This window comes from Geospiza fortis, unplaced genomic scaffold, assembly GCF_000277835.1.
Source record: "Geospiza fortis unplaced genomic scaffold, GeoFor_1.0 scaffold130, whole genome shotgun sequence".
Lineage (NCBI taxonomy): Eukaryota > Metazoa > Chordata > Aves > Passeriformes > Thraupidae > Geospiza > Geospiza fortis.
This window is the reverse complement of record NW_005054300.1, coordinates 15,035,461-15,051,490: the sequence shown is the minus strand read 5'-3', so window position 1 is coordinate 15,051,490 and position 16,030 is coordinate 15,035,461. Positions and strand designations below refer to the sequence as shown.

General features: G+C 37.8%; 1 protein-coding gene across 1 annotated transcript in view; it reads left to right on the top strand.

The window, feature by feature from the left end:
• The first annotated feature begins 905 nt into the window (after positions 1–905).
• The window catches only part of DLG5 (discs large MAGUK scaffold protein 5), a 61,775-nt gene continuing 46,650 nt past the window's right edge, over positions 906–16,030 (top strand). Inside the window, 2 exon segments of the mRNA XM_031062190.1 lie at positions 906–969; positions 11,904–12,069. Coding sequence (XP_030918050.1) covers positions 927–969; positions 11,904–12,069 — 209 coding nt within the window. The 5' untranslated portion in view covers positions 906–926.

The window sequence follows — 16,030 nt, the reverse complement described above, 5'->3', positions numbered from 1 at the left end:
ATTTCAAAGAAACTAGGAGAGAAATATTGGATATAAGGAGGGACTCTAGGAAAGAGAGCTCTTGAAATTATTGAAACGGCCTTAGGGCTTGGCTGTTGTGAGCACAGCTCTTGCATCCTGGCAAGTGCTGAAAATAGCCTAGATTTAATGGCTTTTGTACATAATCATTGCCTGTCTTTCTACCATGGTGTGTTTATCCTGTCTGTGAGGGACGGTGGAGCTGTTTAGTTAATGTTTTGAAGTAGAACCTGTCCTTCTAGTTCTTCTGGTAAATAAAATCTGGCATACTTCTAAAATAGCTAAAACGAAGGGCTTCACTGTCTGTTGATCTATTAATACCTGAGTCAACTTGCTGCTTTGTGGGTCCTTCCTTTTAAGACCAGATACTGAAAGTTGCAAATGGATGCAGGCAAATTTTATTTACAAATTAAATGAAACTTTTAAGTCTGAATGAAGTTTGAGAAGAAGAATACAAAGTAGTTACCCAATGAATTAGGAGTTGGTACATGTAAAGACATGAGAAACCAAAATAGATTGCCACTGTTGTCACAAGTATCACTCCTAATCTTCTGAAATAGACTTGAAACTCTGTGTTTTCAGTCTGTCTGAAATAACTGATGTACTTATATTTTGCTGGACTCATTTTTACCATGTTATCCAAAATGGTTTTCTACCACGAAAAGTGCACAGTGAAGTGTTCGTTTACAAGTTATACTTTACCTGTTAAATTTTTATGTTCCAGTGATGTGTCTTCTCTCTAATTTAGTAATTTGAATAATTTTAGTAATTTTAGTTAGTTTATTTGGCATCTACAGTATCAAGGAAATGAATCATAGCTTTGTTTGTACAGAGGAAAAGGGGGAGAAAAAGTTAATACTATTTTTATTTTCCTGATTCTAGGGTCTACTTACAGTGTGCTGTCCATAATGCCTTCTGACTCTGAAAGCAGCAGTTCTCTGAGCAGCATTGGTGAGTAAAGCATTAATATAAGAACTTGATGAGTGTGTCTTTTGGGAACTGGGAGAACAACTTTTTAAGGTTGCCTCTGGGAAGGGTAGAGAGATATCCTGGTCGTAAAATCAAAGCAGTTGAACTATAAGATGTAACCATCCATCTTCACCAGAAACAAGTGTACTTTTGTGCAGTGCAAGCTCGGCCTTTTCATGGCTGGCTGCAGTTGTTGCATGTAAAATCTGTTACATTTGGATATTTCAAGTGATGTAACTATGCTTTGTGTTACATAGTAAAATGATGTAAAAATGGCAACATTGTGTTTACACAAATCTGGATATATGAGAATATATTTAAGCGTGTGTGGTGTGTGTGTGTGTCTGTGTATGTATTTTTGTAGATGTGAAAATTGTGGTCAGAGTCAAAAGCATCATAGAAGTTATAAATAATGTTAGCCAAGGCCATAGCCTTCTGAACCTTTGACAGTGGCTGTAAGCTTTAGCATTTTTTTCCCTGTGTTCAATGAATTGCTTCATGTTCTCTGTTTTTAAAATCATTGGGAAAGACAAAATACTTAGGAAAAAAATTGGAGGTATAAGAAACATTATTAGAGGTGTTTTGTCCACAAGATGCTCTTGGAGCAACTCTATTAACTGTCAGTTTTCCTCATTTTTACTTTTACAGATACCTTCTGTTGTGAAATCTGTGTAGAAGTCATTTGTCCTGGACAGGGAATGCAGGCTCTTGCATATTTAAAGTTCCAATGTTGTGTCAGGCATCTGTAGACTTCCCTGACAGCACCAGGCAAGTCAGTTGTCTTTTTAAGGATGTGACTAGACATCTGTTGCTGTCATTGGGTTGAACTTTTAACTCCAGCAAGCAGGAACAAGATTTTAGGCCTGAATGAGCTATTTACTGAAAATACTGGAAGCTGTGACACATTAGTTTGATTTTAATCAAGACCACACTTGTATGCTACTGCCTGAAGGAAGGGTAGATTTCATTTGCTGCTGCAAGTAAATTGGGGACTGGAAATGGAAAGAAAAAAGTTCCTGAATTTTTAGGATGATCAGAAAGGCACCTTCCAAAGAAGGTAGTTATTCTAAAACAAACTCCAGTAAGTTTGTGGGATAATTGGAAGAAGTGATGGCTGAGACAGGAGAAATGCAGGTGGTACTGTCTAGTTCCATGTTCTTCATTTTAAAAAGGAGTGGCACATTTAAACCTTAATTTTGTTTAATTTTTTGTTACTTCCCACAAATTATGTTTCGTTCATATTTTAAGATCCTGAAGTTCATACTGAATTTGGATCTATGCATTTGACATTAGAGACTGTCCTCAGAATTAGTTTGTCTTTGAAGTTTGCAGTGATCGAAGTTGTTTTATGACCTGAAAATTAAGTGCCCTGCTATTAAACAAAAATTGTGATCTGTTGTCCATAATTTTGTTTTATTCAAATTATTAATGAATGCTGGGTATTTAATATTTAAGAGATTAACAGCCAGGAGAATTCTTTGAAACTCTTTATTTTATGGTTTGATTATAGACTTGTTATTAATGAGTCTGATTTTTGCTCCAACTGTTTTCTCACCCTCATGTCTTGTTCTACAAGAGACAGTATTTTTTCTGATCCAATATCAACAGAAAAATTGCTTAATAACTGACATACACTAATAGACATCTTTGCAAGTCACTTCAAAGTTTATTTTAATACTGACGGATTTATTGAATGACAAACCATCATAACTAAATCTGCCTGCGTGCCAGCTCCCCTAAGGCTTCATATGACTAGTTTGAATGGAATCCTAACAAATACTGAGGTGCTGTAGCATTTGAGGAATTTCATATGCATCTTCCCCCCACTCTGTCCCAATAATTTCTGTGAAGTAGAAATAGTAAGTTTAACCTATGAAATCAATGAAAACCAGTGAAAAGAGGTAAATTGTCATGGTTTGGAGATAGTGCAAGGTTTTGAATCTGGTCAGTTTGACATTGGTAGTTAGATGTGCACACACATGTGTATCAAGGAGTATTTTTAGTTCCCCACTCACATAGACCTTCCTCACGGGAAAGATAAGGGATCTATTTCATTATAGCTGTGTTCAAAACACTGGTTTAAAATTAATACCTTGATTCTCTTTATTGAGTAGCTCAGAAACAGATGGGCACATTTGACTTTTTAGGGGAAATGCAAAAGGTTTTGGGGCCACTAAGTACATCCAGATAAATCTTCAGATAATTAAGCTTAGCGTCATCTAATTAGGAGAGATAATACCATCTTTAATATGTAGTCTTTAGACTCCCTAGTTCATAAATGTAACTAGAGACTCATATGTCCATGTGCTTCTTCTTTTCTTCCCAAGCCTTAATTATCCTCGCTATTGTTAGAGATGGTTCTGCTGCCAGCATTTTTAATTGCATGATCTTTTTCTGAAATACTTCCAAGTCAGGAAGTTGTAAAATGGAGATGCTGCTATACATTTTACAGCTATCCTGTGTTTGAGTTAATTTATGAAACTATGGTATATAACAATGGGCTTGTTTTCCAGAAAAAGACTCTGATCTATGAACTAATGTTAAATAGAACTAAGGTTGTTGTTAGAAGATGATAGTTCTGAGAACTTCGGCTCAGTCTCAATCCAATAAATAAAGCCCAGCGTTAGTATTTTGAAAGAAGGAGAGAAAGATAAGACAATATCTTTTGATCAAAATATAAACCCATGGTGTACACAAGTCTTGGGTATATTTGCAGTTCTGATTCTCTCATTGAAAGCCAAGAGTGCCATCAGCATGGAGAGCAGCAGCATAGATGAATGAACAGTTATCCAGCAGCTTCTGTACGGGGAATAAATGGATATTCTGGGCTTCTCTCAGTCTTTAGTGATGTCAATATAAAAGCAGAGCAAGGAGTGATGCAATTTGCATAATGTGACTCAGAGATAAGCTTAGGGCTTGTCTATTCTGAGTACTGTGTTGTCATCCAAGCGTTTTTTTCTTTCCCTGCCTCTGTGGGGCTTGCAGAGCATGAGGGATGCAATAATAAACTTCCATCCTCATGTGCATGTGATAGCATAAGCAGTTGAGTGGAAGCCAGTTTCCCCCCTGTGTAATGGCAGGTTAGCAGTCTTGAAGAAGAAACTCTGCCTTTTTATTCATTTATATCTGTATGTAAATAAAAATGCAGAGTGTCAGCAGGTTTTTCTTGTGTATTTTCTTCATTGTTCAAAATTAATTTAGATGGCAATATTTTTTTTCCTCTTTTGCTTTCCTCCATTTCTTCCTGATGTTTTAATAAAATTGATGCTGTGTGTGTAAAACAGGTGGTTTTGGTGGTATGGTGAGCAAATACTCACGGTTTATTTCCATAAGAGGTACCATATAAACTGCTGTAATGGTGTAATACCACCACTGGCTGTCAGCCCCAGCTTTGTCCCCTGGAAGGAACAAATCATCATTAAATTGTCATGGTCTTTCTCTGTATATCCTTTCCCTTTGTTCTTGGTAAATGACAAAAATTTTTGTCTGTAAACAAAAGCATCCTTCATCTGCCCACTCCCTGTGACCCGCAAACTCTCTGAACAGAACTATAGTCCTGTGTCTCTGACATCAGAACAATTATTTATGGAGATTCAGTGCCTGTCGTGCCAAGCACGGAACAACAGTGTCGCTTAGGAACTGGATAGAAACCAGTAACACAGCTCTATGTGACAGTCCCTGGCAAGTCTCCACTTGACCAATCATGATAACAGAGAGGAATAGAACAAAAAATGAAGACACCTTTAAAAAAAAAAAGATTTTAAAAAGTTTTAGTTTGTGTAGTGCACTTAATAATTTGACATTTGATGCCATGCCAGGATTATGGCTTCTAGAATCAAGCCATTTTTCACCTATCCTAGTACCATAATGAAGCTTCAGAGTTTTTCTTTAGTGCTTTAAAAATGGTTTTTTCCTCCTGTCCTCAATGCACAGATGTTTGAGTTTTGTTCTGGTTTTGTTTTCGGAAGTGTTTTTTAATGGAACACAGCAGCTTGCATGCAAGTGACAGGCTGTGACTGCGAAGATCCTCCATAATAGTTTTTATAATTAAAATAGTTTTTAAGAGAAAGGCATTGCATACTCTTCCATTCTTTTAAAGTATACTGAGTTCCTAACTAGATGAATTTTGGAATGGAAAAGACCTTCCATCTTTTCACATGTATAAATTTCTTCTTTCCACAGCCGGACCTCTTTGCATTGCTTTGATTACAGCTGTCAATCTTGTAGCCTCTTCATTCTGCATTGCATATTAGCACCTTTCTCTTTTAACAGACTATTACTTTTCTAGCTGTTCAGTTCTTTGCAAATGGTATCTCATCATCGTTTTCATCAAAAGTGTTTCTTCTTACTCTTCTCAGATCATATCACTGTGCTGCATTTTGCTGGGGGAGCATACATAGAATTGTAGAATGGTTTGGGTTGGAGGGACATTAAAGATCATCTAGCTAGAAGCCCCATGCCATGGACAGCAGTCTGTAATGAGCACCACCACTGACTCTTCAGTTTTATGTCTTTCCTTGCAGTCATCAGGTGGTCATAAGTCTGTCTCCACCAGCTTGTCCAACTTTGACTTCAACTGACAGTATTTCCTTGCTTAACACTTGTTTAGCTTATCAGCCTGACAGGCTATCTACAGATGGGTTTTTTTCACTAATTGCATTTCAAGTTGCTTAATCTGAGAGCCTTAATTCTTACTCCAAAACAAACATTCCTACCCTCCCATCAGATTCCTTCCCAACAATGTTAGTCTTTCACTCCTCATTTTCACGTTGGCCATTTTGACAAGTGTCCTTTCATGTTGTTGTGATTTCAGTTTATTGCTTCATACTTTCTACAGCTGGATGTAACAAAGTAGTTGTTTTCACTATTCACAGGAACCGTTCAGTTGCAGGTGTGGCTTATGATGCTCTTTTAGTTCAAAATAAACACTCTATCCTTGTTTGAAAGAGTTATTTATTTTCCCTGACAACCTATAGTAGGTTGTATTTCTTGCCTTTTTTTTTTACTGACACAAAGTTCATATTTGCTAAAGACACCTCAATAGTTAACACCAAGCAAAAAGTGACAGCATTACACTTGCTGAAAGGCCATGAATGAGTAAGGAGAGGTACTAGGGACACTACCAGGACACCACATCATACTCCTTTTCTGTACAGCAGTAATTACCTTTGTTCTGCCTCCTCACCCATCCCTCTTTCTGTTCAGAAGTTGTTTTCCTGTAATATTTAGTGTCAATGACTGAATTAAAACTTTTCATCTAGATTTATTTCCTTTGTAGTAGACTACCCATTTAGTTTGCTGGAAACAAGACTTTAAACTTGGAAATAAACACTTCCACACACTTAAAGTAAACTTCACTCTCTGGTTTTACTGTTTGAAAATCATGTAGCTGTCTGTAGGAATGATCCTTGATTTCTAGGTGATTTTTAGTGTGCTTATTAATAAACATGTTCTCTTAAGTAATAAGCATTATGAATAGCTTTAGTGTGTTATTGCTATGTTCTTTGGTGTCCATTTTCAGGCAGCTGCAGTCTGATACTAGTCATGCACAAAGTTCTCTCAACTTCTTTCCCTTCAAAGGTACTTGAGTGTACTCCATGGACATCATGCCCTGTTTTTAAAAAGAGCAACATAACAATAAAAAGGCTGACTTTACTCATTTATACTGATGGAGTCTTGAAGAAGGGACAGTGGGGTGTTTGTGGTGAGGGAACCACTAATAATAGAGCTGACCACTTCTTGGTATTATTTTGCTTGTTATAGAACCTTCTTAACATTTGGCAGCTCCATGTAGGAATTTTCAAAGATTTGGTTGGTCTGCAATGATTTGAATGGAAATAGTGTGTGTGAATACCCATCTCCTGCACTCCAGACACCACCTCTGGACCATGGTGTCTTTCACTGCTCCTTGAGACCGTTTATCAGTCTCTGCATTCAGGAAATCCTTTTGGTGACAGTGGTTTTCTTTTGGAGCTGTGAAGTTTATGTGGTGAGTCAGTGATCACAGCTCCTGCAGGAGAAGATGTGAAGGATGAAGTGCTGGAGGAGTCTCATCCCCTTGGTTGGTGTGTAGCTAGTGACCATTGTCACTGTCCCCTTTGGGTTCAGTGTGGACATTTTAATGTGGGTTCTATTTTCAGTACACAGTTTTAAGCCTGACAAAGGTGGGGTTTGAGCCAGGGAACTCCTGTAAATTGAAACCCAGAAACTCCAGCTGTACATGCCTTGGTCATGGCAGCAGATTTTACTCTCAATTGTATTTCAGCTCAGCAAAATTCTGCAAGGACTTCTCAAACTGATGTGTCTGCCTTTCCCCCACTACCCCTCATCTCCTCTGCTATTTTTTAGTACTAGGTTGTAGATTTTTTTTCATGTTGACCTTTCTAGAACCACTGTTCAGTTCTTTCTATAGTCTTAAACTTATTGAAGCTGAAATTTTATTTTAAATGCTGCTGGCTTTGTTTAGGTTTTTATATTCTGAATTAAAACAATATACTGAAATGCTACCCATCCTTTTTCCTTGCATGTTACATGATTGTCACTGCTTTCATAATCTATTAGATTTTCTGTCTGTCAGATGAAACTGTTTCTGCAGTTCATTATTCTACCTTTCATTTTTCTTTCCTCAATGTACTGCTGCTTGTTTTTTCTGAAGTTTTATTTACCTGCATGCAGTTCTGTTCTGTGCTCTCTGCTGTTCCATGATCACTTCAAAAGGTACATCTGAAGAAATGTATCTAAATGATAACTAGAATGTAATTTAGATTGTAACCCTTTTCCAAGTGCTCATAAATTATTGAAAGAAAGTAAATATTTTAGAATGCAATTTTCCTACATCAGGCATAAGTCCTTACTCTCATACCTTCCCTAGCTTGGGGAGAAACCCTGTTGATCATGCTTTGCAATACCTCTTGTAAGTAGTTTTAGCACTTTTTCTCATGATTTACAAGACCGTGAAGAAATAATATCCTGAATATCTGTTAATTCTTTTTGGTGAAAGAAAACAATGGAAAAGGCTTGCCTGTACAATGAGTAGTCTCTTGTTTGTTTTCAAGCAAGAAGGAGCACAAATTTATGAGTTTAAGAAAAATCATTGTAAAATTAAGGCATTCTGTTAGCTTGTGACAGATTGCCTTCTGAATTAGTTGAATCTGTTGTACAAGTTTATTTCTCAAAGACCAAGGAGTTTATTATAACTCAAAATATGTTAATAATATTTCTTAAAGTTGGCTGTTAATGCATTGGTGCCCATTTTCTTAACATACTCATTTGGTATTATGGTACACTTTGGTCAGGTTAAGTTTTTCAGCCCTGTTTCTGTTAAAATGTTCTCTTATTCTTCAAAAAATATGCCGCCCCTTCCCCACACATAAAGTTAACTTCTTAAGCTGTAGTTTCTGTGTGGCTATATTATCTCTTCAGCCATTGTTGATTAGAGTAATCATCAAGAGTTACATTTAGTATGTCCTACAGTGATGGATCTTTGGGGTTTCTGTGGAGTCCAACATTTGAGCTATGATAAGGAAGATATGATTGCTCCAGCTTCTGTTTTTAAGGCTTTTCTTTTATACAACCTGTGATGGAAATCCTGCAAAATCTCACTGTGGATGAAGTCAGTGCACACTCAGGACTTACTGACTGTACTGCATTGTGGGTGAAGTGTGTTCTCTGCCCACCACACATCCCTGCTGCCAGCTGCTCCAGGACTTGGTGAGTGCTGCTCACCTGGAGACTGGCCAGGGTGTGACTTCCAGGCAGCTGAGTCCTCAGAACCCAAGTGCAACTCATGTCAGGAATGAGTTGTGAGGCTCATCGAAGCAGATGAATGAGTTACACTTGGCAGGACATGCAGTAAATGTCTTTTCAGAAATCCAGGTTGTCTGAGAAAGGAGGTGAGTTACTGAAAGGTGGCATAATTTGGATAATGGAAATTTAGCCTTCAGGCTTGTGCGTTTTAAGATCCCTGTGATGGGTTGTACAAAAAGGAAGTACTTTGATGTAAAATATGCAGTCAGATGGAAAAAGAATATGAAGCTGGAAGCACAGGTCACTTTTCTTCTGCTGCATCAAGATGTCTGATGCAGTAGAAGGGTTTAGCATTCAGCTCTAAAAGCTCCTTTAAAAGAAACCAAGACTGGAATTTTTCTGGTGAAAAATGATTTTACTGAATGTGTGTGCTTATTTTTTAAGCATTCAAAAATCTGATTTAAGTTTTATAAGACCTTTTGCACAACTATTGAAAATAGAAGCCTGTCAGGAAATGAAGCAGAGGTAAATTCTGAATCTTCTAAGGATAGGAGTGGGAAGAACTGCATTATATTGATCTGTGTTTTTACAGCGCTTAAGCAGTGTGCATCTTGTGGCTGATATTTTCTGTCAAAAATACCATTGCATTAGAGATGAAAGTGTCTGTTGATGTACTTGTAAAAATTGACAAGTTAATGAAAAATAACCCCTTTTGGTACTAAGACAAATGGTTTCACAATTGTGAAAAAAGCTTCTTTCCTAAGGCTAATTAGCCCGTCTTTTTTTAAAGCAGCCTTTCTTTCTTGGCACAGCTTTGGGACTGTGCACCAATGTTCTTGCCTGAAGAAGATTGTCACTTGGAAGCTGTTAAAGCTGTCAGGGGAGGCTGAGGAGCAGAGGTAGATCTCTGGCCTGCTTTTATTGTGTATAAAGATCCCCAGGGCAGCCGTTGGGTGCCTGTCTGGGTCTTGTGTAGCAGACATTGTCCATGGGACTGCTGCTGGGTTAGCAGTGACAGTAGTGATGGACATTGTTCCTCCAGTGCCCTTTCCTCCCTGGAAAGCACAGCAGCCTTCCTGATTCATTTCCTCCTTCCTCTTGACCTCTTGCATCCTGTTCATCTGTTTTGCTTGCCAACAGCCCCAGGATGACATAAGCTTTTGAACCTCTCTGTAAGGATGAGAAGGCTTTTTTTTCCATGTTAAACATCCTCTGAAATGTCAGCTCAAGTGAGATGATGTGCAGGTTGCTGCTGAATTTATCAAAGACCATGCAGCTTCTGCGTACCTGAATTTGATTTGTCTGCCTTTTCCTTTTAGTTTGTTTATGAAATTCCTTTTTCATTGATGTCTCCAAACTCTTTCAAATGATTACATGTTCTGATTTTTTGTATCTACTTAGTTATTTCCTTCTTTTATTCTCTATATCCCCTGTATAGTGTGTATTATTACTGGTTTCTTGCCATAAAAATATGTAGAATATTTCTCATCTAAAAGAAAGGATAACTTGAGTTTGGAAGTGAGAAATCCTTAGTCCTTATGGATGAAGGGGCTTTGTCTGGATGCAGGAGTGAAACAAAGTAGTAAGAAAAGCAGCCTGCATTGAGAATTCTTCAGAGTGATGCGAGTTTGTCTTTTTCCAGAATGCACCTTCTTTCTGCTATTTTTTTATTTCTTCAGTTTGCTATTAGTGTGTTTGCATACGTTATTAGGCAATAGTTAGATTGAAAAGAAGAGCCCATGCTCATAAATTCTCATTACAGTAGCAGCTGGAAGGTACAAAACCAGGGATCCTATTATTGTAGATGCTCTACATATGATAGTCCTGACACTGCAGTTATTTTGGTGTGGGAATTTCAAAGCATAGGTAGTTTTGCTGAAAAGTTGGAGGGGGTTTTTACATTCTGCAGTACCTTCATGAACTGTTTTTAGGGATAAAAAGCCAGTCCTTGCAATTCATTAGCATTTGGCCTGGTGAAATAATTTTGAGTTTCTTTCTTTGAAAAGACAGTGAGTGGAGAGCATTGTTTTTCTATTCTGTTGTTTAATTAACTAAAAAAAGGCCTAATAAAGGTACATCCTGACAAGTTAATACATATGTCAGCAACTTGTTTGAGTTGTATAATTTTGCAAAATATTTTTAAAATTTCTCTTTCGGGTAGAAAATAATCGCCTGTATGTGTTTAAGCCTTTAACTTTCACATCTGTGACCTGTATCTTTGAGTCTGCTCTCGTGTGTCTGAGAGACACATGAGCAAAACTACATTTACAACTTAATTTTAAATGAGCAGAACTAAAATTAGAGTCGAATTACTTTTCAGCAGTTGTTAGGAAGTGATATACCAGACTCTCTTCTCTTGGGAAGGAGACAACCTTGTGCTCTCACAGTTGTCTGAGAGGACAGTAGCCATCATTGTTCAGCTCTGATATTAGGAAAGCTGAGAATTAAAAAGTCCCACAAAACACTTTAAAGTATGAGTGCCCCTTAGAGGAAATTTGATGTGTAGTCCAGTTGCAGTGATTGTAGTGTGCTTGTGTTAGCCAGTGCTGTTAAAAATGAAGCCCAGTTTTCATGATTCGTTGTTAAATGAAATCCTTAACTTCACTACTAGACTGAGAAATTGTGAACTATGAAAGCATAGAATTGCATTAAAAGTAAATGTTTTCTGTAGCCCATGGCAAAGTGGTATTTCTGTGCTGCTAGAAAAAGAAAGAGAAGAGCCCCTGTGCTGTAGCAGTTTCTTTGCTATCTCTGGAATAAGTTGATATGGGTCAATTTTACTATTTTTGGGGTTTTTTTAAACTGTGGGTGTTGTTCTTTATTTCAAATAACTTGACTTCTGTCGCTATGTCAGTTTCTGAGATCTTTGCAGTTGTTACTGCTAAATAGCCTTGCCTTTTAAGCTGCTTGTAAGTTCCTGAGTAAGCAAGGAACCTACCCATGCAAACTGAACTCACAACACAGGGCCTTTCTGCTAGCAAGGGATCTGACTGGAGTTATTCTTCTTTCAGCTCACTGATGAGAGCTTATATATGAATTGCTTCATTTTTGAACAGGATTCTGCAGACAGAAATACAGGATTTTTTTAACATTAGTGCTTACTTCTTTAGTGAAGTTGTATTGTTCTTTAGAGGCATTTGCTCACTGCCAAGTATTTCTCTCTTTGTCAGGTACGACTGGTAAAGCATCATCTCCACCCCCCGTGATAGACACGAGACAGATGAGTGAGAAGCTGGAGACGATTTTATATCAGCTCCGCCAGGTGACTCGAGAGAGGGACGAGCTGCGCAAGCAACTTGCACTTTCATCTCCGGGCTCGACCTTCGATGACTGCAGGTAAACAGGAAGGAAATACAGCATTTTCATTTAGGCTTTAGTAGTGTTTTCAAGTGCCTTGACACCTGCTTGCCTGGAAAGCATTAAGGAGCTTGTAATGTATACATGTTGTTTATAACCTACTTGCATCCTGGTGAAGTGGCTACATCCATGTTTCAGAACTTCTTGTTGAGTGCCTATCCCACTTTGTCCAGCATTTTTTCTGTGGTACTGAGGGGAGAAGGTTTCATCTCTGTGTTGAGGAAAAAAAGCAAAGAAGTTGCTTAGGTTTCATGGGCTTTGTTGTAGGAAGAGAAAGAGGACAGTGGATGAAGTATTTGGTGTTTTGAAAACAAGACAGCAGAAAGGGAAATAGCTCAGAATACTTGGCTGGAGAACAGAAATGAGGAGAGGAAAAAAATCTCAGCTATTCCTATGCTTCTGCAAAGAGAGAGGTTTGGATTTCTGCTGAGTGGAGTAAGTGTTTTTTAGAAGATCAGCTTTCTGGTGTACATATGTTGGGGAACTTGTAGCAGAAATATGTTGAGAATAAGGAATTCTCCTCCATTGAACATACTTTTTAAGTAATTTAACAGCCAGCAGGCTTGTCAAGCTCATTCTAATTTGGGGCCTGACATGTTATGAGGAAGACAGTAGTCCAAGTATGAGTTAATTATAAAGAAAGGTTTTATTGGGTAGGCAATAGTATTAGTTTTTTTTGAATGGTTAAGGATTTGCTAATGTTTAAATGTGTCTGGGTACACTGAGCACTTTTTGCCTGTACATGTATAGAACCTTGGAAAAAAAAATTGTGTGTCACTGAGTCTGAAATAAGAGCAAAGAACAGATTTTTTGGGAGGTGTTGACATCATGTGTAACTTTTCTGAACTTTAATGTTGTTCTTGCTTGTTACTTAATCAGCTTGGTCTGTGCAGTCAGGTGGTTAACTAAGTTTTTTGTGTGTATGAGAAGGTTAAGATTTGAACCAGTGAACTGGCATTGAGAGAATCTGGAGGTTTTATAAACTCGGTAGGTTCTCATCTTAATGCCCCCTTCCTCCCTCCTTGAGTTCTGAGGGGCTCCTTTAAGAGAATCATCTTCTTTGTAACCATCTCAAAGCATTGTGGGGATGGGAAGGGAAGAGATTGTCAAATGTCAACATCTTCTGCTCAGCTTCCAGTTAGTTAAATAGAAGGATTTTTTCTTTGAAGTTGCTAGATCTTAGGCATAGAGGATTTTATAGCTCACAATAATCTTCTGCATAATCCAGGATGCTATTAATCAAGTTCTGATGAGCTGTCCTCTAGCCTGCCCTAGTTTTCTCTTTCTCAAATCAATCCTTTACTTTCAGTGTAGGATTTGTATGTTATATAAAACATGAACGTTTACAGCTTCCAGAACAGCCCATCAAAGTAAACCTTGTATTTGGGCAGTCCCTGGACAGTACGTATTAGATGGAGAATGCTGGCTTCCAAACAATCCAGTATTTCAAGAGTAGAACATGAATGAAGATTATTATTGACATAATTTTTCTTCAGTGTAAAAGCAACTACTGCTCCCATCTGCATACACATTTCTGTATTTTTGAAATCTTACTGGTATTTGTTTAGCTTTTTGAATTCTTTCCTCTTATAAAACTAATCTTCATCCCTCCAGGAGTCCAAGCCTAGACTTGGTAAACTGTTAATACTGAAGTGTGAAAGCTGAGAGATGATGATGTGGGTGGTGACTTTTACTACCCTGGCTTTATTTTCCTGGCTGTATGTGCTGCTGTAACTATGGCTGTACCAAACACAGGTGGTGCAGAGGCAGACCTTGGCACGTCACCGTAGATGCTTCACAATAGCTCACAGCACATTTGCAGTCTGGACTGTGCTGGCTGAGGAGGTTGCAAAACAGAGAGCTGTTTTCCAAAGCAAATGTTGACTAAGTCTAGAGCAGTGGCAGAGGTGCCACAACAGTGGATTGTGATGTGCTGAATCAGATCAGCATGTGCCATCCTGCTGGACAGGAGTAGGATTGCTCATGCTGTGCCTGTGGATTGACAGTGACTGTGTGTGTGCATGTGTGCTGGAGATTAGGTGAAGATTTGACCAAGTAATTTAGCATGCTCAAGTTGCACTTTATGGACTTAAACCTGCTGTTATTACTCACATAATAGTAACAGTAGAAGAGAACCGCAACACAAATAAATTCCCTAAAAATTGTCTTTCATAAGAGACTGTTTTGTGTGTCATCTATAATAATTGTTGTAGTTACATTAGTAAATGATAACCCCTTAAAAGGTGTTAGGTAGGATTGCCCACAAAATTGGACCTGTGGTTGGCATTAGCTTTTATGTGAGCATCAGATATATGTAAATGTCAGTCTCACTGTGGCCTTATTTTATGGCCAGGGTAATTCCACTATCGCATGAAGGATTTTTGAAGTTCTTGTACAAATATCAGAAAAAACAGTTGGGCCTTTGGCACTAGCATTTTACATTTTGTTAATGTTTGAAAAAGTGCTTCCAAAGTAGTAACTGATACTTCTCCTTTATTGGAATTGTAACTTCAAGTATTTTCTAGGGCATTTTAGCATAAAGCTCTGGTGGTCTTGCTTAAACAAGAGTCAGCCACTACATGCAGTGGAATGGACTGTTGTCTTGCAACAGTTTTGATTTTTGAGTTCTCACCAATATTCCTTCTTATTCCTGTTTTTCTTGCTGAGGCATAAAGCCTTTCAACAGCAGTGTGGAACATATGGCCTAGGATATCCATGTGGTTTTTATTTCTTGTATGTGAGGTAGAGAGCACAATGTTGTTGATGGCATTGTTGGTCCTTCCTCACCGTGTAGGTTGGCTAACTTGTGTAGTAACCTTCATGGTCTCCATATGTTTATAGGTGGTTTGTTGGGTTTTTAATGTTGATTTGGGTGTTGGTTTGTTTTGGTTGTGGATTTTTGTTTGGTTGGTTGTTTTTTTTTTTTTTAATAGTGTCAGTGTTACTTCAGCAACATATGAAACACATATGATGGATGTTAGACTTGTAGAACTAGTTTCTCCATAGCTTTCAGACTGGCCTAATAGTTTAATATGAACATCAACAGTTAATAGGTTGCAGTAAGCTTAATGTCACAGCTGAGAGTTAAACTGTACTCCAATTAATGTTGTCATTTAAGACTGTGGTGGACAGATGGTATCTACTTTCAATAATTTTGCCCTGAGGTTTAATTTAAATCAATAACTTGGGTTTTAGTGATTCTGTCAAGGGTGTAAACATTTCAAATCAAGTTTAACTTATGCTAACTATGCCTGTATTTTAAAAGAATAACCCTTCACTAGTTCCAGGGATATCTGTAATACTGTGTGAGTAACATTACTGCTTTTGATATCCATTAAGAATGAGTTTAAAAATACCATAAAAGACACCCGTGTAGGCAAGACTTGAACATTTGATTGCGTTATGTGAGTCTGGATTTCAATTGTTAGTGAAGTTTATTAATCAAGGAAGGAGTTTTTGTTTTGTTTTTCCTCAGAAGCACTTCTCTAGAGAAAGGAGAAAAGGAAGATTGCAATTGAAGGCCTCATTATGCAGAACCCATATGCAACTGAGTTGCCAAAAAGTACCTTATATCAAACACACACCCCAGAAAATCTGTGAACCAGATGTGGCTGGCATTTCTTTTTTTAGGTTTTGGGTTTTTATTATTATTATTTTTCTAACAACTGTTACCACTTCAGTAGTGCAAAACCATTTTAATTTTGATTCTATTGCGAGCTGCATTTCAGTTCTAGAATCTATGTTGCTGTTTTTTGTATGAGGCAAAGAAAATTCTGATGGCTTTTCAGGCTGTGCTTACAGAGAAGCCATTTGGAGGAGTTTGAGGTTTGAGGGAAGGAAGAGTGATCTGTGCAGCAGTGGAGCAAATCTGATATGAGAACAAGCAGGGTTGAATTAGAAAGCAATTGTTTTCTTTTGGAGGCATTAGTTTCCTCTTTTG